The sequence below is a fragment of the Terrapene carolina genome, unplaced genomic scaffold (genome assembly GCF_002925995.2).
Source record: "Terrapene carolina triunguis isolate 2854851 unplaced genomic scaffold, T_m_triunguis-2.0 Scaffold838, whole genome shotgun sequence".
Lineage (NCBI taxonomy): Eukaryota > Metazoa > Chordata > Testudines > Emydidae > Terrapene > Terrapene triunguis.
The window spans coordinates 5,802,432-5,823,584 of NW_020665189.1; the positions used below are offsets into that span (position 1 = coordinate 5,802,432).

General features: G+C 47.5%; 1 protein-coding gene across 2 annotated transcripts in view; it reads right to left on the bottom strand.

The window, feature by feature from the left end:
- UBE2D2 (ubiquitin conjugating enzyme E2 D2) overlaps positions 1-20,213 on the bottom strand; it is a 52,665-nt gene extending 32,452 nt beyond the window's left edge. Inside the window, exon 1 of one of the 2 annotated variants that reach the window (XM_024193996.2) lies at positions 19,916-20,213. In XM_024193996.2, the coding sequence (XP_024049764.1) occupies positions 19,916-19,939 (24 nt within the window). In that variant the 5' untranslated portion in view covers positions 19,940-20,213. The remainder of the gene's footprint in view (positions 1-19,915) is intronic. The other variant, XM_024193997.2, reaches the window with a different exon arrangement.
- Positions 20,214-21,153: the final 940 nt, after the last annotated feature.

Sequence of the window (21,153 nt, forward strand, 5' to 3'; positions counted from 1 at the left end):
ACACACACACACACACACACACACACACACACACAAATCCTACAAGCTTCATGAAGATTTCCAAAAATGATTATAGATTTATATTTTATGTAAGTAATAGATTATCAGTGATAATCTAAATGTTAACAAGTTGGTCCCACTAGTTTTTCCCCAGACATCTTACTGTGTTTGAGACACTTTCTCTTACAGTTCAGGGTACTGGGGATTTAAGCAGGAAGCAGTGACTGGAACTCAGATGTGGGTTCTATTTCTGACTCTGCCACTGACATGCTAGGTGACCTTGGGCCACTCATGCTGCCTCTGTGACTCATCTTCCTCACCTGTGAAATGCAGATAGATACTGACTTCCTTTGTCAAGCACTCAGATCTACTGAAGAAAGGTGCTATGAGCTAGGTGTTAGGTAGACTGGAGAGGTTTAATGCCAAAAGGAGTTCTTGTTATGAGTTTCCCTGCATTTATTGAACTCCTTACTTTCAAGGTGTTATAAATTAGCTGTTTTGATGAAAGCATTAAGGTGGTTTTGAGAATTTTAGGTTAGGGTATTGTGCTTTTAGTTAACTTTTGGCAGCACTGATTCATTGCCTAGAATGCTACATAAACATCATGAAGTTATTTTCCATTTGGAACATCTACCACACTTGAAACTTCTGCTCCTTCTCATACCCAAGTGTGGAAAATTCAGAGCTCCCAAGCCCCTACTGCTGAGAGAAATGCAGCATCTGACGCTCCTATTGCTTTCTGGCTGACAACAAATTCGGGGAGAGGGACAGAGCTTCCTTTCCTCTTCACATCCAGGCTTTTAGGCCTCCCCACCAGTTCAGTTATACCTCTGCTGCTTACAGTTTTCCATGAAATTTACATAATATAAATCATCTTTTGAAGTATTGTTCAGGTTGTAACAGCCAAGAACGAGTGGGAAAGAAGCAACGCCCAGGGAGCATTCACATGGAATCTCAGCTTTAAGAGCCTTCTACTATTTGAAAGTTTCTGGCAAATCTATAAGCAGTGTGTGTTTTTAATTTAATCCATATTTTGACACTGGATTAAATGTTTAGCTACAAATGAACTGAAACCAGTCATCTAATAAAGAAAGAAATATTTGCATTAAACAGTCTCAAAGATTTGATTACAGTAACCTGTTTATGCACATTTCCTCTATAAATGTCACTAGAATAGGTCTCTAAAATAAATCCTTTATGACTTAACTTCTACCTCCCATACCACAGCCTGCTAGGGTTAATACACAAGCCTTAAAAAGAGGCCTTGAATCAAAACAAAGTTTTAGTGGAGCCACTCTGGTTCTTAGCAGGACTAACCCACATTTGAATATCTATAGTTAGATCACTGACAGTATTTGAGGCTTACGGGGAAACAGTGGTATTGAACAGCAAGGATCAAGATAGTTAGCTGTAATGGGAGGAAAGTTTGCAATGTACATGCCCACAATGGATATATAGCCAATACCTTTCCAAAAGTTAAACTGAGTACATTTTAAAATCCCCATCTATCCCCTACCTCCCATCTGTGGGGAGGCAGTTTAACAAAGCTCACATCTAATTAAGGGTCAAATATACTCCTTAACAAAAGGAAGTGAAGCTTTATTTAGATTTACTTGCTGTTTCATTTCTGTACTGTGACTTTGCACCACAAGGATATCGTCTTGACCTAGACACAATGGGCAACTAAAGGCTTTCAGATCAGATCTTGTTCTCAAGTATTCCACAGTTTAAGTGCTTCCAAAATTGGATTAAGACCATCCTAGGCTGTATGTACATCCCTACACAGGGAGCCCCATGGCTCCACTTGTGCTTGGGGCAGTGGTAGCTTGCAAAGATGATCTTTACCATCTGCTGGGGTGCCTACAACCACTCCTCAGGACAGGCTGGGGGTCTTCAAGATGTGCTGCTCATCAGGAAGAGCGATGCCTCAGCCCCACTCCACCCCAGCAAAAGGACTTGCGCACCTCATGCTGTCTGAAAACAACTCTCGAGTCACATGGGGCTGAGGTCCCATCCTTGCCCCTCTATCTCCTTGACTGGACTGAACAGAGAGCAGCAGGGGCTCCAGCCAGCCTGAAGACAAGTAGTGGAAAACCCACTGCCTGTTGTCCTGTGCAAGAGAGGCCCCTTTTATGCACCACTACAGCAGAAGAACCAATGCTTGAATGGTATAGTGTTGGAAGCCCTCAATCAAGCCCTTTAAGCATTAGTGGCTGCATGCCCCTGCCACCCAACCAGCAGCAGTGTCACCCAACTCTGCCCCAGCCACTTTAACTATAGCAGCAGCCCTCAAAGTCTCAAGTGTTTAGCTGAGTGCCTGAGCCACCCAGGCCTCTTGCACTGCAGACTGCTCTGATGCAAGTACTGGGCTCTGTCCACACCACTCAGACTGTATGGGATGATACCCCATGACCCCAGTCGTCAATACAATACTGACTATCTCACTTTGAAATAGATATTAACCCCAAAGACTAAATAAAGACTGAGATACCTTTAAAGTGACAGGGGATCTATATCACGATGGTGTCATTATTTGAGTGAGGTAACGAAACCAATCTAGGACTGATAGTACAAAATTCCAGCCCCGCAACCATCTCTTTTACCCCAGCCTAGACCTCCCTCTTACCACTCTTCAATCCACCCACTCCATCTTAGCTATACACTAAGTATAGTGTATAACTGGACCACTACTACACTTAGGATCAAGACGACTACACCTCCCTCACAAGCTACAATACCTTATTTGAGTTTTCACATACAGGACAAACTTCCGGTCCACCACCCTACTACAGGCCTAAGAACCCATTGTACAGCCTCCTCGCTATAAAGCGGAGGCAATAAATTCCACATACAAACTAGTTTTAGCATAAAACCTGTTCACCCAATTCATTATAGAGAGAGTCCACACTACTTTTTCAAACTATGCTATATCATCTTGCAGTGCTGCCGTCATGAGTTTCACTACAGCACTGATTAGACACCATATATAAGAGTCTGCTACTATCATGCAGATTGTGAGATCCTCTGGTGTATATCTGAATGGCAGATGAGGATACAGGGTAGAGTTATGGCTGTCATTAGAAGTTGAGCTGTTACCACAATGATGCTATTTCCTCTTACCTCTAATTAATCTCACAATTAATGAAGTTGTGCATAGTAGTTTCCCTAGGAAAGCCACGATTCATCAGATCAAGTCATATGTATGTAGTCATGTTAATGATGCAACTCCTACTCTAAGCTGCAAATTCAGGTTTGGTCTTATAAAGATGAACTTGATCTCCATCAGCCCTTCATCGGAGGGTTTATTACACATAGTGCAGGTAAACTGGTAGAGCTAGTAACCCTCAAGAACCATTTGTCAGGAATTAGTTTTAGAAGCAGTGTCAGCAAGATGGCAGTTGAGTGGAATCTGATGCATAAATTCACCGAAACTGGTAGATGTAAGTAACCCAAGTCCTTTATTTCAGATATTGTTTCAGCAAAAAATAGCATCACAGTTCCTGAAGCTTTAGAATGACAAATATGAGGAATGAACGACCACAAGACATTCTCTTTAGAGCTCTAGTCATACACCTCTACCCCGCTATAACGAGACCCGATATAACAGGTTCGCATATAGCGCGGTAGCAGCGGGGCTCCGGTGGCGCTTTAAAGGGCCCGGGTTCCCCGGAGCCCGGAGCACTTTAAATCACCGCCAGAGCCCTGCCGCTGCTACCCTGGGGCTGCGGCAGCGGGGCTCGGTCAGTGATTTAAAGGGCCTTGGGCTCCCCGCAGCGGCCGGAGCCCTGCCACCGCTACCCCGATATAACGGCGTTTCACCTATAACACAGTAGGGATTTTTGGCTCCCCACGACCGCTTATATCGGGGTAGAGGTGTATTAACTTCAGTAGGCAAATGGTTGACTTTGAACCCTGAAGAGACTAAGATTACAAGATCTGCTGGCAAAGCAGAGGCACTAGTAATCTTTATGTGCCACTGTGTTTGTACCAGCATGTTGGCAGTATGATTTCCACTAATCATTTCCCCACAATTCAGAGCAGCTGCATTTGCCCATGCAGTTACAATTGCACATGAAACCAGAGTTGGGGCAGGCCCATTTCTTAAGTGTGCGCCAAAAATATGTGCACCCACCAAGTGGTTGTCTGCCTTTTGAAAACATGGTCTTGAGATGCACAAAGTACTCAGTTGGTACAAAAATTAATTGTCACCATGTATGCCAAAGACTTCCATGAGATGTAAGATCCACTAAAGCCTCCAGCAGTTTCTAAGCTCCTTGATCCAAGATGAATGAATAATGAAGTCTGCCATCTTGCTGACACTGCTTTTAAAACTAATTCCTGAGGGTTACTAGCTCTACCGGAGGGGTAGCTATATTAGTCTTTAAGGTGCCACCGGACTCCTCGTTTTTGTGGATACAGACCAACAGATTTATTTGGGCATAAGCTTTTGTGAAGAAGTGGTTTTTTTACCCACGAAAGCTTATGCCCAAATAAGTCTGTTAGTCTTTAAGGTGCCACTGGACTTCTCGTTGTTTTAGCTCTACCAGTTTACCTGCACTATGTGTAATAAACCCTCAGATGAAGGGCTGACGGAGATCCAGTTCATCTTTATAACACCTTTTAAGAACCCTATAGCCTCCAGGAGGAATGCCAGCTCACCTACAAGAGATTCCATGAACCACTAGTCCTAAATTAAATCCTCATAGCTTCTGCAAAACACCAAGAGCATGATCAAGGTTAATGTCTATCTAGAATGGATGTAGAAAGACTAGACGTATTCTGCAACTTAACCCACAGTCGTATAGTCCTATCCCAAGCCCCAAAAATAGAACAGTGGTGTCCCTCCTCAAACTAAGGTGATAAGGTCCCTCACCAAAGGCTCTTAAGCAAAGTAAGCAGTCATGGGATAAGAGGGAAGGTCCTTTCATGGATCGGTAACTGGTTAAAGGATAGGAAACAAAAGTTAGGAATAAAGGGTTAGTTTTCAGAACGGAGAGAGGTAAATAGTGGTGTCCCCCAGGGGTCTGTACGGGGCCCAGTCCTATTCAACATATTCATAAATGAGCTGGAAAAAAGAGGTAAACAGTGAAGTGGCAAAATTTGCAGATGATACAAAACTACTCAAGATGGTTAAGTCCGAGGCATACTGTGAAGAGCTACAAAAGGATCTCTCAAAACTAGGTACTCAATTTCATCTGCCATTTTGTTGCCCAATGTTGATAAATGCAAAGTTATGCAAATTGGAAAACATAATCCCAACTATACATATAAAATGATGAGGTCCAAATTAGCTGTTACTACTCAAGAAAGAGATCTTGGAGTCATTGTGGATAATTCTCTGAAAACACCCAGTTAATGTATAGCAGCAGTCAAAAAAGTGAACAAAATGTTGAGAATCATTAAGAAAGGGATAGATAATAAGACAAAGTATCATATTGCCTCTATATTAATCCATGGTATGCCCACATCTTGAATACTGCATGCAGATGTGGTCGCCCTATCTCAAAAATGATATACTGGAATTGGAAAAGATTCAGAGAAGGGAAACAAATGATTAGGGGTATGGAACGGCTTCTGTATGAGGAGAGATTAATAAAACTGGGACTTTTCAGCTTGGAAAACAGACTACTAAGGAGGGATATGATTGAGGTCTATAAAATCATGACTGGTGTGAAGAAAGTAAATAAGGAAGTGTTATTTACTCCTTCTCATAATACAAAAACTAGGGGTCACCAAATGTAATTAATAGGCAGCAGGTTTAAAACAAACAAAAGGAAGTATTTCTTCAACACAACGCACAGTCAACCTATGGAACTCTTGACCAGAGGAGATTGTGAAGGCCACCACTATAACAAGGTTCAAAGAAGAACTAGATAAATTCATGGATATGGGCAGGGATGGTGTTCCTAGCCTCTGTTTGCCAGAAGCTGGGAATGAGCAACAGGGAATGGATCACTTGATGATACCTGTTCTGTTCATTTCCTCTGGGGCACCTGGCATTGGCCACTGTCAGAAGATAGGATACTGGGCTATATGGACCTTTAGTCTGACCCAGTACAGCCATTCTTATGCAAGTCACAGGGTCCACCAGTTTTGCTGCTAAAACCATATTAATGCCATCAGCTGGAGATATGAGCTTCTTGGCTTTGCCAGCATATACTATTTGTAAGAGTTATAAACCACATTTATTTCGCACAGCAGTTATAAGCTCTGCATGTGCCTAGCAGTGGCTAATCATATCTACTTCCAGGGTGGATAAAAATCAATAAAAAAAAAATCCGATTTTTTTTTTTTGTGGATAAAAATGCTGTTGAGGAAAAAAACCTACCTAAAGATCACTTTAATTAAGATATCTCTGAGCTATAATGTAACTCATCATGGAATAGGGATTATAAATCATAATTCTATAGTAGGAGACAATATATTCATGTAATGTTTAAGAAAAATTTTGTAAATGAGTTCCAGTAGTTCATGGATTAGGGACCCAATCTTATTGGGTTCCACAGCCTTCTGTATAGATTATTTAGAATGGATTAATCTTTTTATTTACCCAATGGGACTCAGTGTTCAGTCTAGAACAGGGATCAGCAACTTTTGGCACATGGCCCATCAGGGTAAGCCCCTGGTGGGCCGGGACGGTTTGTTTACCTGCAGCGCCCGCAGGTTCAGCTGATCGCAGTTCCCACTGGCCGTGGTTCACCGTTCCAGGCCAATGGGGGCTGCAGGAAGCAGCGCGGGGCGAGGGATGTGCTGGCCGCCGCTTCCCGCAGCCCTCATTGGCCTGGGACAGCAAACTGCAGCCAGTGGGAGCCACAATGGGCCGAACCTGCGGACGCTGCAGGTAAACAAACTGTCCCGGCCCACCAGGGGCTTACCCTGACAGGCCGCGTACCAAAGATTGCCAATCTCTCGGAGCTGTCCGAGAGGAGGTACGCTAAGTGCTGCATTAGGGGGCTGTGTTGGTGAGTGTCTGTTGCTGGGACAGTTTGTCAGTTTGACCGTGTGCTTGATTGCTTGCTTGCTTGTTTGAAAAGTGTGAATTGGGAGTGCTTTGTTCCAGGTGGGCCTTGAGTGGGCCTGACTGGTATATAAGGGCAGTCAGCAGCGAACCAGCTGAGCGGCGAACAGCAGAGGCTAACAGAGGGAGTTTGCCTGGGGAGAGCGCACTGAGGCTTTCATCTGTGGGTTTCTCTGATTAGTTACTGCAACAGCTGAGGAAGCTCTTAAGAGGAAGGTGATATGGAAGGTGAGCGATCAACTGTTGTAACCTGCACAGGTTGTGCCATGTTTGTCTTTCTTCCACAGGACAGAAGCGACTTTGTCTGTACAAAGTGCAAGCTGGTCTCCATATTGGAAGAGAAGGTTCGAGGTCTGGAGAAACGAGTATCGACTCTGCGTTGCATAAGGGAAAATGAAGATTTCCTGGATAGACGTCAGGAAATGCTTCTACGGCCACAATGTTCTGAAGATTCAGAGCAGGCGCGGCAGGGACAGACGGATGATGAAGAAGTTTGGCAGCATGTGACCTCCAGAAGGAGAAAGAGGAGCGTCCATGTACCAGCAATGGAGATACAGGTGAGCAATCGTTTCCATGTTCTCTCTACAGGTACTAATGCGGAGAGTGGAGTAGATGACCCATCTGAGGGAAGGGAGCAGAAGGAGACTCCACCGATTAGAAGGCAAAAGATGCACTGTCCTAGGCATGGGGGTTCCACGACCACCACTCCCAAGAGGAGGAGGAGGAGGAGGAGGGTGGTGGTGGTCGGGGACTCCCTCCTCAGGGGGACTGAGTCATCTATCTGCCGCCCCGACCGGGAAAACCGAGAGGTCTGCTGCTTGCCAGGAGCCAGGATACATGATGTGACAGAGAGACTGCCGAGACTCATCAAGCCCTCGGATCGTTACCCCTTCCTGCTTCTCCACGTGGGCACCAATGATACTGCCAAGAATGACCTTGAGCGGATCACTGCAGACTACGTGGCTCTGGGAAGAAGGATAAAGGAGTTTGAGGCGCAAGTGGTGTTCTCGTCCATCCTCCCTGTGCAAGGAAAAGGCCTGGGTAGAGACCGTCGAATCGTGGAAGTCAACGAATGGCTATGCAGGTGGTGTCGGAGAGAAGGCTTTGGATTCTTCGACCATGGGATGGTGTTCCAAGGAGGAGGAGTGCTGGGCAGGGACGGGCTCCACCTAACGAAGAGAGGGAAGAGCATCTTCGCCAGCAGGCTGGCTAACCTAGTGAGGAGGGCTTTAAACTAGGTTCACCGTGGGAAGGAGACCAAAGCCCTGAGTGGGGAGATGGGATACTGGGAGGAAGCACGAGCAGGAGAGCGCAAGAGGGGAGGACTCCTGTCTCATACTGAGAAAGAGGGACAATCAATGAGTTATCTTAAGTGCCTATACACAAATGCAAGAAGCCTGGGAAACAAGCAGGGAGAACTGGAAGTCCTGGCACAGTCAGGGAACTATGATGCGATTGGAATAACAGAGACTTGGTGGGATAACTCACATGACTGGAGTACTATCATGGATGGATATAAACTGTTCAGGAAGGACAGGCAGGGCAGAAAAGGTGGGGGAGTTGCGTTGTATGTAAGAGAGGAGTATGACTGCTCAGAGCTCCGGTATGAAACTGCAGAAAAACCTGAGTGTCTCTGGATAAAGTTGAGAAGTGTGAGCAACAAGGGTGATGTCGTGGTCGGAGTCTGCTATAGACCACCAGACCAGGGGGATGAGGTGGACGAGGCTTTCTTCTGGCAACTAGCAGAAGTTGCTAGATCGCAGGCCCTGGTTCTCATGGGAGACTTTAATCACCCTGATATCTGCTGGGAGAGCAATACAGCGGTGCACAGACAATCCAGGAAGTTTTTGGAAAGTGTAAGGGACAATTTCCTGGTGCACATGCTGGAGGAACCAACTAGCGGCAGAGCTTTTCTTGACCTGCTGCTCACAAACAGGGAAGAATTAGTAGGGGAAGCAAAAGTGGATGGGAACCTGGGAGGCAGTGACCATGAGATGGTCGAGTTCAGGATCCTGACACAAGGAAGAAAGGAGAGCAGCAGAATACGGACCCTGGACTTCAGAAAAGCAGACTTTGACTCCCTTAGGGAACAGATGGGCAGGATCCCCTGGGAGAATAACATGAAGGGCAAAGGGGTCCAGGAGAGCTGGCTGTATTTTAAAGAATCCTTATTGCGGTTGCAGGAACAAACCATCCCGATGTGTAGAAAGAATAGTAAATATGGCAGGCGACTAGCTTGGCTAAACAGTGAAATCCTTGCTGATCTTAAACGCAAAAAAGAAGCTTACAAGAAGTGGAAGATTGGACAAATGACCAGGGAGGAGTATAAAAATATTGCTCAGGCATGCAGGAGTGAAATCAGGAAGGCCAAATCACACTTGGAGTTGCAGCTAGCAAGAGATGTTAAGAGTAACAAGAAGGGTTTCTTCAGGTATGTTAGCAACAAGAAGAAAGTCAAGGAAAGTGTGGGCCCCTTACTGAATGAGGGAGGCAACCTAGTGTGCGAGGATGTGGAAAAAGCTAATGTACTCAATGATTTTTTTGCCTCTGTCTTCACAAACAAGGTCAGCTCCCAGACTGCTGCACTGGGCAGCAAAATATGGGGAGAAGGTGACCAGCCCTCTGTGGAGAAAGAAGTGGTTCGGGACTATTTAGAAAAACTGGACGTGCACAAGTCCATGGGGCCGGATGCGCTGCATCCGAGGGTGCTAAAGGAGTTGGCGGATGAGATTGCAGAGCCATTAGCCATTATTTTTGAAAACTCATGGCGATCGGGGGAGGTCCCGGATGACTGGAAAAAGGCTAATGTAGTGCCCATCTTTAAAAAAGGGAAGGAGGAGGATCCGGGGAACTACAGGCCAGTCAGCCTCACCTCAGTCCCTGGAAAAATCATGGAGCAGGTCCTCAAGGAATCAATTATGAAACACTTAGAGGAGAGGAAAGTGATCAGGAACAGTCAGCATGGATTCACCAAGGGGAAGTCGTGCCTGACTAACCTAATTGCCTTCTATGATGAGATAACTGGCTCTGTGGATGAGGGGAAAGCAGTGGATGTGTTATTCCTTGACTTTAGCAAAGCTTTTGATACGGTCTCCCACAGTATTCTTGCTGCCAAGTTAAAGAAGTATGGGCTGGATGAATGGACTGTAAGATGGATAGAAAGCTGGCTAGATCGTCGGGCTCAACGGGTAGTGATCAATGGCTCCATGTCTAGTTGGCAGCCGGTTTCAAGCGGAGTGCCCCAAGGGTCGGTCCTGGGGCCGGTTTTGTTTAATATCTTTATTAATGATCTGGAGGATGGTGTGGACTGCACTCTCAGCAAGTTTGCCGATGACACTAAACTAGGAGGCGTGGTAGATACACTAGAGGGTAGGGATCGGATACAGAGGGACCTAGACAAATTAGAGGATTGGGCCAAAAGAAACCTGATGAGGTTCAACAAGGACAAGTGCAGAGTCCTGCACTTAGGACGGAAGAATCCTATGCACAGCTACAGACTAGGGACCGAATGGCTAGGTAGCAGTACTGCAGAAAAGGACCTAGGGGTCACAGTGGACGAGAAGCTGGATATGAGTCAACAGTGTGCTCTTGTTGCCAAGAAGGCTAACGGCATTTTGGGCTGTATAAGTAGGGGCATTGCCAGAAGATCGAGGGACGTGATCGTTCCCCTTTATTCGACATTGGTGAGGCCTCATCTGGAGTACTGTGTCCAGTTTTGGGCCCCACACTACAAGAAGGATGTGGAAAAATTGGAAAGAGTCCAGCGGAGGGCAACAAAAATGATTAGGGGTCTGGAGCGCATGACTTATGAGGAGAGGCTGAGGGAACTGGGATTGTTTAGTCTCCAGAAGAGAAGAATGAGGGGGGATTTGATAGCAGCCTTCAACTACTTGAAGGGGGGTTCCAAAGAGGATGGAACTCTGCTGTTCTCAATGGTGGCAGATGACAGAACAAGGAGCAATGGTCTCAAGTTGCAGTGGGGGAGGTCTAGGTTGGATATTAGGAAACACTATTTCACTAGGAGGGTGGTGAAGCACTGGAATGCGTTACCTAGGGAGGTGGTGGAGTCTCCTTCCTTGGAGGTTTTTAAGGCCCGGCTTGACAAAGCCCTGGCTGGAATGATTTAGTTGGGAATTGGTCCTGCTTTGAGCAGGGGGTTGGACTAGATGACCTCCTGAGGTCCCTTCCAACCCTGATATTCTATGATTCTATGATCCCTGGTCTGGAAGATACCATCAGAGATGCTTAGTTTTGCAGTTCTCAAACTGTGGATTGGTTTCTCCAGATGTAACATGCTTGTTAACAGCAAAAATATTAAATAGATAGATAGATAGATGTGAGAAATAACAGACCTCAATTCTATTGTCCCTGTGCAAGTTTGTGTGTAAACAGAGTCAATCCCTTACCTCCCTCTAAGGGCTTGGCTACACTTGCAACTTGCAGTGCAATAAAGGAGCCCCGGGTACACTAGTTCACTACCCGTCCACAATGGCAAGGCACGTAGAGCGCTCTGACTCCGCAGCTACAGCGCTGCTGGTACTCCATCTCGGCGAGCAGAATAACGTTTGCTGCGCTTTGGCTACAACGCCCAGGCGTCAGCGTGAACGAGGTGTCGCATTACTGCGCTCTGATCGGCCTCCGGAAACGTCCCATAATCCCCTTAAGTCAAGTGGCCACTCGTCATTGTTTTGAACTCCTGTAGGAATGCAGAAATGCCCGTTCAAAACTCCGTTTCTGACAGCCAGCATGCAAGCCGTTACTGTGGAATGCTGTGAGCAAGTGAGGTGGGGCGGAGGGGGAGGTCTGCTGCTGTCTGAATTTACAAGACAGCATGCTGACAGACATGCTCTCAGCCCCCCAAAAACCCACTCTCCCCCCCCACATACACACAACACACTCCCTCCTACCCCTCCCATTTCCAAAGCACGTTGCAGTCACTTGCATGCTGGGATAGCTACCCATAATGCACCACTCGCAATGCCACTGCAAGTGCCACAAATGTGGCCACACCAGTGCTCTTGAAGCTGTCAGCGTGGACGGATTGCAGTGCTTTCCCTACTGCGCTCTACGAAGGGTGGTTTAACTCAAAGCGCTCTACATCTGCAAGTGTAGCCATGCCCTAAAAGTACAAAGTTTCAAGAAGTTCAATGAATAGAAGAGTGTTGGGGGCAGAATAGATCTGGACAAGGAGAAGAAGTCTGGAGATAAATGTGAGAAGCGAGGGACATGTGTGTTTTGTTAAAATATTATATGTTTAATGTTGAAGAAAAAAAATCCAGAATACTTAACGTTGTTTTAGTTAAATAAAAATTTAAATGTCTGTCTGGTGATGTTCTCCTAATACAGCATGGAAACAAAATCCTCCAAATATTAATGATTAACCTCTTGAATTGGAGATCCTTCACCTCCCAATTTCATAAATATCTGTTTCAATTACAACAACCAACAAGAATACACTTATGTAGAAAACCATGATTAAATCGAGTCTTCCTGACCAGTGATTTAAATCAAATCCACCCTGTCTACTTCTCAGTGTACTTTCAAATTCTACCAGCTTTGCCAGCAAAGCTTTAAAGTATTACGTACTATAAACCTCAGGAGATTTACAGTCTACTGTCATAGCTCATAAGCACCATGAAACTTCCCTCATGGGACATAAAGCAAGTTCTCTTTTCACCCTCATCTGTAGCTTTGTCTCACTGAATTTCAGCCCTGCAGATACTCGAATTACTGTTCACTTTAACAGAATTTAAACAAGGTCTATGAAGATACACCTCTACCCCAATATAACGCGACCCGATATAACATGGGTTCACATACAATGCGGTAAAGCTCTGACACGCTGCTCTGAGCAGCGTGTTAAGGGTGCCGGGCCAGGGCCGAGGGGTTGGATAAGGGGCAGAGGGTCTCAGGGGCGGTCAGGGGCTCTCCCCCTGCCCCCCCCCAGGGTCTAGGAGGCAGGAGCTGTGGGGGGGCAATTTTGGAGGCCCTGCAGTCCCAGAGTGGCCCGGGGGATTAGCGGGGGGCCGGAAGCAGTCCGCTCCGCTTCCCTCGCCCCGGCCCCAGTCGTGTCGCTCAGGGGAGAGGGCTTGGGGGAAGAGATCCCCCCCCCCCCACACTCACCGACAGCGGCAGAAGCTGAGAAGCCCGGCCCCAGCCCGCTCCACTCTGCCAGCTCCCAGCCACAGCGCTCCAGTTCCCGCCGCAGTCAAATGCAGAACCTTTCCCCAACACCCCACCCCCAGCAACACGGCTAGGGTGGGGCTGGGGCAAGGAAAGCGGAGCGGGCTGGGGCTGCATCGCTCTGCTTCCCGCCGCAGCTGGGAGGTGGCAGAGTGGAGCGGGCTGGAGCCGCATTGCTCCGCTTCCCGCCGCCGGTGAGTGCGGAGGGCGTACTTTCCCCAACCTCCCCGCACTCATTGACAGTGGGAAGCGGAGCAGCCTGGCCCTAGCCTGCTCCACTCCACCAGCTCCCAGCCTCGGCGCTCCACTTCCGGCCGCAGGTGAGTGCGGACCTTTCCCCAACCCCCTTCAGCGACAAGGCTGGGGCCAGGGCAAGGAAAGCAGAGCAGGCTAGGGCCGCATCGCTCCGCTTCCCGCTGCAGGTGAGTGCGGAGGGCATCCTTTCCCCAACCTCCCCACACTCACCAGTGGTGGGAAGCGGAGCGCCGCGGCTGGGAGATGGCGGAGTGGAGCGGGCTGGGGCCATGTTGCTCCACTTCCCGCCGCTGCCTGTGAGTGCCTGTCAGGAGACGAGGGGCGTGGATAGGGGTCGGAGCAGTCAGAAGACAGGGAGAGTGGGTAGGGGGTGGGGTCCTGGGGGTGATTAGGGACAGGGGTCGCTGGAGGGGGCAGTCAGGGAACAAGGAACACCAAAGCAAGTTCGATATAACGCGGTCTCACCTATAATGCGGTGCAATTTTTTTGTCTCCCGAGGACTGCGTTATATCGGGGTAGGGGTGTAATAGGTGCAGATGTTTAAAGTTATGCAGCCAAAAGAACTAAATTGTTCCCCATACAGCCTTAGTAAAGAGTAGCTCTCATTAAGGATTTAATATTAGGCAAGTGTGAAGTTTAGGCAAAGTTGCTGGTATGGTAAACAGAATAGTGAGTGACACTTGCTTGTACCTTAAAACTGTTCAGAGCAACTTCCAACTTTCTGAAAAACATTCTCTGGAAAGACCAGCTATATTACTTCTACAGAAACTGTATTTCATGTGCCTGGCCACAGAACATTGACTATTAGTTGACAGTATATTGGCATGTTCAGGACAAGCCCTACATTCTATAGGTTGAGGTTATAACAAATATCCTACCCCCTCCCACTGTCCCAAGTTACTCTACACCTGCAAATGCCTTTGGACATGGATTCCAGAATGGAGGAGTGGGAAGAACAGATTATTTTCATACAGGCATCCTGTTTTGATGAGTACTGCTGCTTTGGTCAGTTTAAATTTTATCACCTGCTTGTAAAGGTCTCAATATATGTCAAGAATGCCCAGAACTTTATATAGTCTCCCTTTGGTGTTGAATTTTAATAAAACTGAAGTCTAAATAACCAGTTAATGCTTAATCAATACAGACTAAACTGGTGCCAGTGTGGATTCAAATAAGATGATATGGTTCACCTAGTCCTTCCACTACTGTCCCACAATACATCAGTGGCCTTCTGAAGTCTCCCAAAATGCACTGCTTCTGGAGCAGAGCTGGAGTTGTGGGATAAGTACACACAGGGTATTGCAAGTGAAAGTGTTTGAGTACAGTGTGAACACAGGACAAAATTTAAATTCATTCAGCATAGCTAACTCAAACACAATCCATTCAGTTACCAGTAATTCAATTATCTGGTTATGACAAGGTCTGATGGCAGCACCTGCCAATTACTGTTGTCCACTTTGAATCTGAGCTGGTACTTGAGCCTTTACTTGCTTCCACATGTTGATAAGTTATCTCCAAAGCAGAGATGCCCCAAAGCTGTCCTTCTGGTGGGGTGTAGGTATTATACTCTGCAAAGAAGCTAAAGGTTTTGATTTCTTCAGATCCAGAGTCTGGCCACAGACTCCTGATCCTCTTAGGGATAAGGAAATACTAGAATAAAAGTCTTTTCCCTTTGTGAGGCTCAGGCATCACTCCTATAGTTTGTTTTCAACAGAACTAAGATCTTTTCTCAACCTTTCCCATAAAGAATCCATGAAAAAGCAGATGAGCTGGAATTTGGCATATAGCTTTGAACAGGACGTCAAGCGAAATGATTTCCCCTGCCTGAAAGAGTTGGGACAAGTGTTCCCCAGATAGTGGGAAGGAAGAAACTCTGGATCTCCTGACCGGTTTGAGGTCATCCTGCACATCCTCAGGTTTGTTTGAAGATCTGCTTCTTCCAACAGGGAAGTGCTTCACAAACTTTCTAGATATGTGAGTCAGCAGACATGCAGATAAGGTCTGCTGAGATTGCCCCTTGTGCAACCTAAAGGAAAATTTTCTGCAAGGAACAGACTAACACAACCCAAGAGATCTGACAGTTTATCTTACAGCCTTTAATTTATCCAAGACCTCATCTGTTTTAGGACTAAAGTTTCTTCAAAGCACTCTGACTGGAGAATACAGAACTCCAAAGCAAGTCTCTCTCCTGTGGATATCTGCTGAATGAGATGTGGCCACTGTATCAGATTTCATACAAGACCATCTAGGAGCATCTACAGCTCTTGACAGTCAGACTTCAAACAACTTTGCTTTGCCTCTGAAATGACCTGACTCCCAAGAGGCCATCTCGGACCACAACCCCACCAGGGTACTGTCCCTGTAAATTGATCAGTGGCTTCAACTTTTGGATCACAAACATAAGTACTTCTGTAACTCCCATCCCCACAGTATCAGAATATCTCTTTAGTGAACTAATCACCCAGCCCCCTTCAAGGCAAGGACAAATTAGACAAATTGACTTTGCCCAATGTCATACAGAAATTCTGTGGCAGAACTAGGAACTGAACTTTGATATCTCAAATCCCAGTTCACAGTGCCTTACCTACAATGAACATCGTCCTACAGGCCAGAGACTGATACCCCTATTTCCCTAACATAGCTAAGAAACTTTCATCTTCCCTACCCCATTCTCCAAAGTCTACTGGACTGCTGCTACGTTAGCCACTTCTCACAACTTTCTCCTCTAGTAAAGTCTGAGAGAGAGAATTTGCTATTCCAGCTTCTGAGGTGGTTTTTAAGGGAGGTCTTCCTCCATGAATACTTCTGCTGCTTCTCCAGGACTACTTCAGTGCAAAGTACAAACCTTTAAGTCAGTGTCTGCAGCATCAACACAGGAGTTACTGCACAGCACTTTAGCACACACCGCTATTCGCTCCCCATAGTCCAAACTACAAAGCAGTATAGACATGGCCTAAGTGTCAAAATATTTTAAAGGGCTAGAAACTTTTTCAATGAAAGCTTAAAATCTGTAGAAATGTATGGTTTAGGAGCCCTTCCCATACAAAGGGATGCGATTCCCTTCTCCCCCTCCCCCAACAACACCCTGTTTAAAGTTAGCATTTTAGAATATGCATTTCACTCTACTGGAATGCCTCCTATGTTAGAATAAAAAGGCTATATGTAGTTTTAGTTGCAAGAGCACATGCCACAGCCATTTTTCAAATATTTAGAGATAAATTGTCTACAGACAACATTTGGATTATGGTTATTTTAAAGTGCCCCATCCTTCCCCAAAATTATAATTATCTTGGAATATGGGACTAGCATTCAAGGGCAGCCACCATACCAACACCCTTGTGAACAGATGAAAGAACAGTTATTCAGTTTCAGTCTTCCATCTGTTACAAGGACTGAAATTTCTTCACGTCTTGAGTTGTTAAAACACAAAGAATTAAAGGTTGAGTGATTAAGCCATGTTACGACCTAACCACTTCGGGCTAGATTTGAGCACTGAAACAAGTGCCTAGTACAAATGGTAAAGTCCATGCTAACCATGCCTACTAGTGTTCTGCATGATATTCACACTAGTGCTGTTCTACAGTTGGCTACAACTCCCTCTGGGTACTTCTCAGTTCCTGGCACAAACCTGCAGAGACAGTGGACTCTAGGAGACTTTGAAAAGGCCACTGTCTGAACCACTTGTCATTTTAATGCTGTCTACAGGGGTGCCAGACTTGTGCAGAGTGAAAGGATACCAACTAAACTGGAATTTAACCCATCTGAAAGCAAAGGTAAGCCAAATGGTATTTGACAGGCGTATCAGTTTGGTGAACGTGTGTAGACCCAGTGGTACCCTTAGCGTATCTGTAAAATCACAATTATTTTCAACATGAGAAATTACCAGCTAGCTATAGTGGTTTAATTCCAGAAGAAGAGAGCCTTTTTCAAAGCTAGCTTAAGACACTTTAAAGTTTGCCAAAGCAACATAAGCTACACCAGAAAAAGGCACTCTTACTCGATAAGTACAGGTCCACGTGGGGGAATTATATAGCTATAGGTAGCCTGGTATAATTATGCCAATAAATTTCCCCGTGTAGACAAATCTCAAGCTTACAAGCTTTTTCAAACTGGTACATTTTGGCACTCCATGAGCTACTTTAATTTGATCAATGGAAAACATTAAAATAAAGCTTCCTGAACACTTACAAATGCCATGCAATCACAGCAGAAAAAAAATTAGTCCATTGCTGGATGCATCAGAACAGAAATGGCCTCAAAGATCTCCACATCAGCCACCAGCTATACATTTTATCCAACTTTTGAGTTAGAATCGAAACTCCTAATCCACCCTTGAAAACACACAGGAAGGTTGCACACTTGGGGTTTGGACTTAAAAGTCAGAGTTCAGGGCTGGATCTTGTTTTGGAGAAGTATGCCATTTGTTTGGCAGACTAAGTAGGGTAGCAAAAGATTCCTAAATAATATACTCTTGGACAGCTGTCCTTTTCAGATCTTTATTAGATACTAAGGGGATGACTACTTAAGAATTTCTTATAATGCTTTCCAGAGTACAAGAGAAACTGACAGTCTCCTACAAAAAGGCTAAGAGACAGGAGACTTTTCTGGCCTACAGGAACAGACTTTTTTAGGTGTATTTTCTTTCAGATGTGTTTATTAACTATATTCTGATGAAGCCACTTGTAAATGAGCAGTAGCATACAATAAATGGCATTGTACTATTATGTCTAGCTGAATATACGTATTCAGCTAATCAGTTTGACAACTATGGTCACTTCACCCTCCACTAACAGACAACCAAGTAGTGGTAGAGGGGATTAAAAGGGAGGAATAGATTAGGAAAAATTAGTAGGCACTACCACCTACCAAAATACAAGAATCTGATACAGTGTAGCTTCCGATTAGCAAATATTAAATCTGAAACTGGGCAGAATAACAATCTACTAGATACAGTAGTTACAAAGGTCAGTTAAGGCTTTCACTAGAAGGTTTAAAATTCTTACTGGGTAAGTTTTCCAGCTGAGGAAAAATACAAGCTCATACAGCAAGTACATGTGTCTATTAACGTTGCCACACTCAATACTGAAGTTAAACAAAAGCAAACTTGCACCTGGGAAGGACTTCCTGAGTTTCAAGGTCTGGGGTTACATAGCAACTCCTACAAAAAGGATTACCTCCAGCCTCAAAAGAAAACTCCTGGGCAGCACCTTACATGTCCTCCACAGAGGAGGGAGACTTTGAGCAGAAAGCTTGTTAGGATCGGAGGATCTTACTCCCTGTATTAGAGTCTTATTTGTTAAGCTTTGATAATCAAAATGAGTTTACCACTTTTGACTCTTGGGGATTATGCAAAGACCACATAACTAAGTGAGCAATCAGGACTCTCTTCTGCCTCAGATTTTGCCACCCAGCTTTAAAAAATATATAGTTGATTTAGGTCCTTCAACTCATAAAAGATCTAGAGGTTTTTCTGCGTGTTTACCATTACAAATTTCAGCTTCTGTGGGTGCCTATTGTGAGCACTAACCCCCTAACAGAAGACAAAGTGTTCAAGATTTAATAATGGTTTTCTTTAGTCAAGAAAAGTTATTGACCTTAAATACGTGTTGATAAAAACCCAGAAGGTTTGAGGAGTCTGGTTACAATCCCTCACCGTCAGTTTTTCAGCTTTCACTTTCTGCTCTTATGTCACTAATCTCTCTCTATAGCCTACAGAGCCAACATGTCTCTCGTAAGAGACTACCTGGGTCTTTGAAAGACACCTGCCAGGCCATCTTCGAGCCTCAAAACAACAAAGAGATGCAAAAGCCCAAAACCGCCCCGTGCCGGGTCCCTTCAGGCCAGCTCGGTTCGCCCGGCAATGGCTGAGAAGGGACGGTCCCGGACCGGCCAGAGCTCGCGGGGCTGGCAGCGACAATGAGCATCTCTATCTCGGCCACGCGAGTTGGCTGGCTCCGGATTCAGAGCCGCCTGCGCGGAGCCCCGCTCTGGGGTTGCGGGAAGCCCCTTCCCGAGAAAGCTCCCTCTCGGCCGAGCGCACATGGGCCGGCGGGCAGCCGCTCGGGGCTCGCCTCGCAGCAGGGGAGGCCCAGCTCCTGCGCGGGTAGCCCCTACCAGCGAGGTTACGTAAGGGGGGACGGGCTGTCCCCCACCCGGCCTCCCTCACCACTAGGCCGCCCCCAGCCTCCTGATGGGGACCAAAGAAGGAACCCGGGCAGCACCCCCCGCCCAGTACTCGGGAGCCGGGTCCCTGCGCTCCCCGGGGGGCGAGGCCAGGCCCTTCGCGGGGCCTACAGCACAGCCGCGGCCCGGCCCCTGGCTGCGGCCTGACTCGGCCGGGTGCGGACAAGGAGGCCGAGGTGGCGGCCGGGAACAGGAGAAAGCCTCTCTCCCGGGCGGCCGAGCAGGAGCCCGGCCGGGCCCGCCCTACGCGCGACGCCCCAGCCCGTGAGCCCTTACCTTATGGATTCTCTTCAGCGCCATTGTGTGTGTGAGGGGCTCGGTGCGGGGAGGGGGCGCGCGGCTCGGGCGGTGTGGGGGAGGGAGGGGAGCTCGCTCGGGATTATTTCGCGGGGGGAGGGGCGCGGCGGTGGCGGCGCTATTGGGAGGGGGAAGGTGGCGCGGAGGGAGTCTCGGTGCGGCGGGAGGGCCTCACTCTCTGTTCCCCCGGCGGCCGCTGGGCTCTTGCTCGCTGCCGCAGCTGCTACCGCATCACTCCGCGGGGCCTTTATGCGCTGCTGCCTCCGAGGCCGTATCACTCCGCCACTATCCCAATAGTCACCAGCGGGGCAGCCGGGCGGAGGGGCAGCAGCACCTGGTGATGAGGCCCGCTCGGGAACAGGGACTATTTTCCCACTCTCCTTTCACACAGAACTCTCCAGAAAGGGGCTCGGAGAAGCGGAAGGATACGATCTAGGAGGGAAGGGGATGGAGTGAAGTGACTTCTCGCGAGAAGAGAAAGAAAGAGGTTCCGGACAGTGGAGGGGCAGAGTAGCAGGGAAACCTAGAGCGGCTGCGCAGTGCGGAGGGGGCCCGGGCCTGGAGCAGGGAGGTTCCGGATGGCGGCTATAACCCCGCACCCGGCTGCAGTGTGCATCGGGACCCGGCGCTGGGAAGGGGAGAGTCTGTCTCCTTCCCGCCCGGGGCCCCGTCCCCTTCTCTCTCCGGCCTTGGCCCATTGCCCCCCCCTCCCCTTCTCCTCCAGGGAACCCCATCCCCTTCTCTCTCCGGCCTGGGCCCATTGCCCCCCTCACACACACACACGCTCCCCCCACCTCCCTTTCCTCTCCAGGGGACCCCGTCCCCTCCTCTCTCCGGCCTGGGCCCATTGCCCCCCCCCCACGTGCTGCTGCCCGTCTCCCTTTCGCCTCCAGGGGACCCCATCCCCTCCTTTCTCCGGCCTAGGCCCGTGCCCACCCTGCCTCGCTTGCCCTCCCCCGCTCTCCTCTTCCAGGGGCCCTGTGCTCCTCGCTCTTGGGCTGGAGGCTATGCCCCAGTTCTAGCTCCCTGAGCAAGTGCCTGCGCGCACTAGGGTTCCTTCCCCTAGGTCCTGCCAGGGCTTGTGCCCAGAGGCACCAGTGGGCAAGGTCAGGTGCACTTTGGCCTACCTCTTAAGGCAGAGGTGGACAAACTACAGCCGGGGGGTCACATCTGGTCCTCCAGATGTTTTATTCTGGTCCTCAAGCTCCCACCGGGAA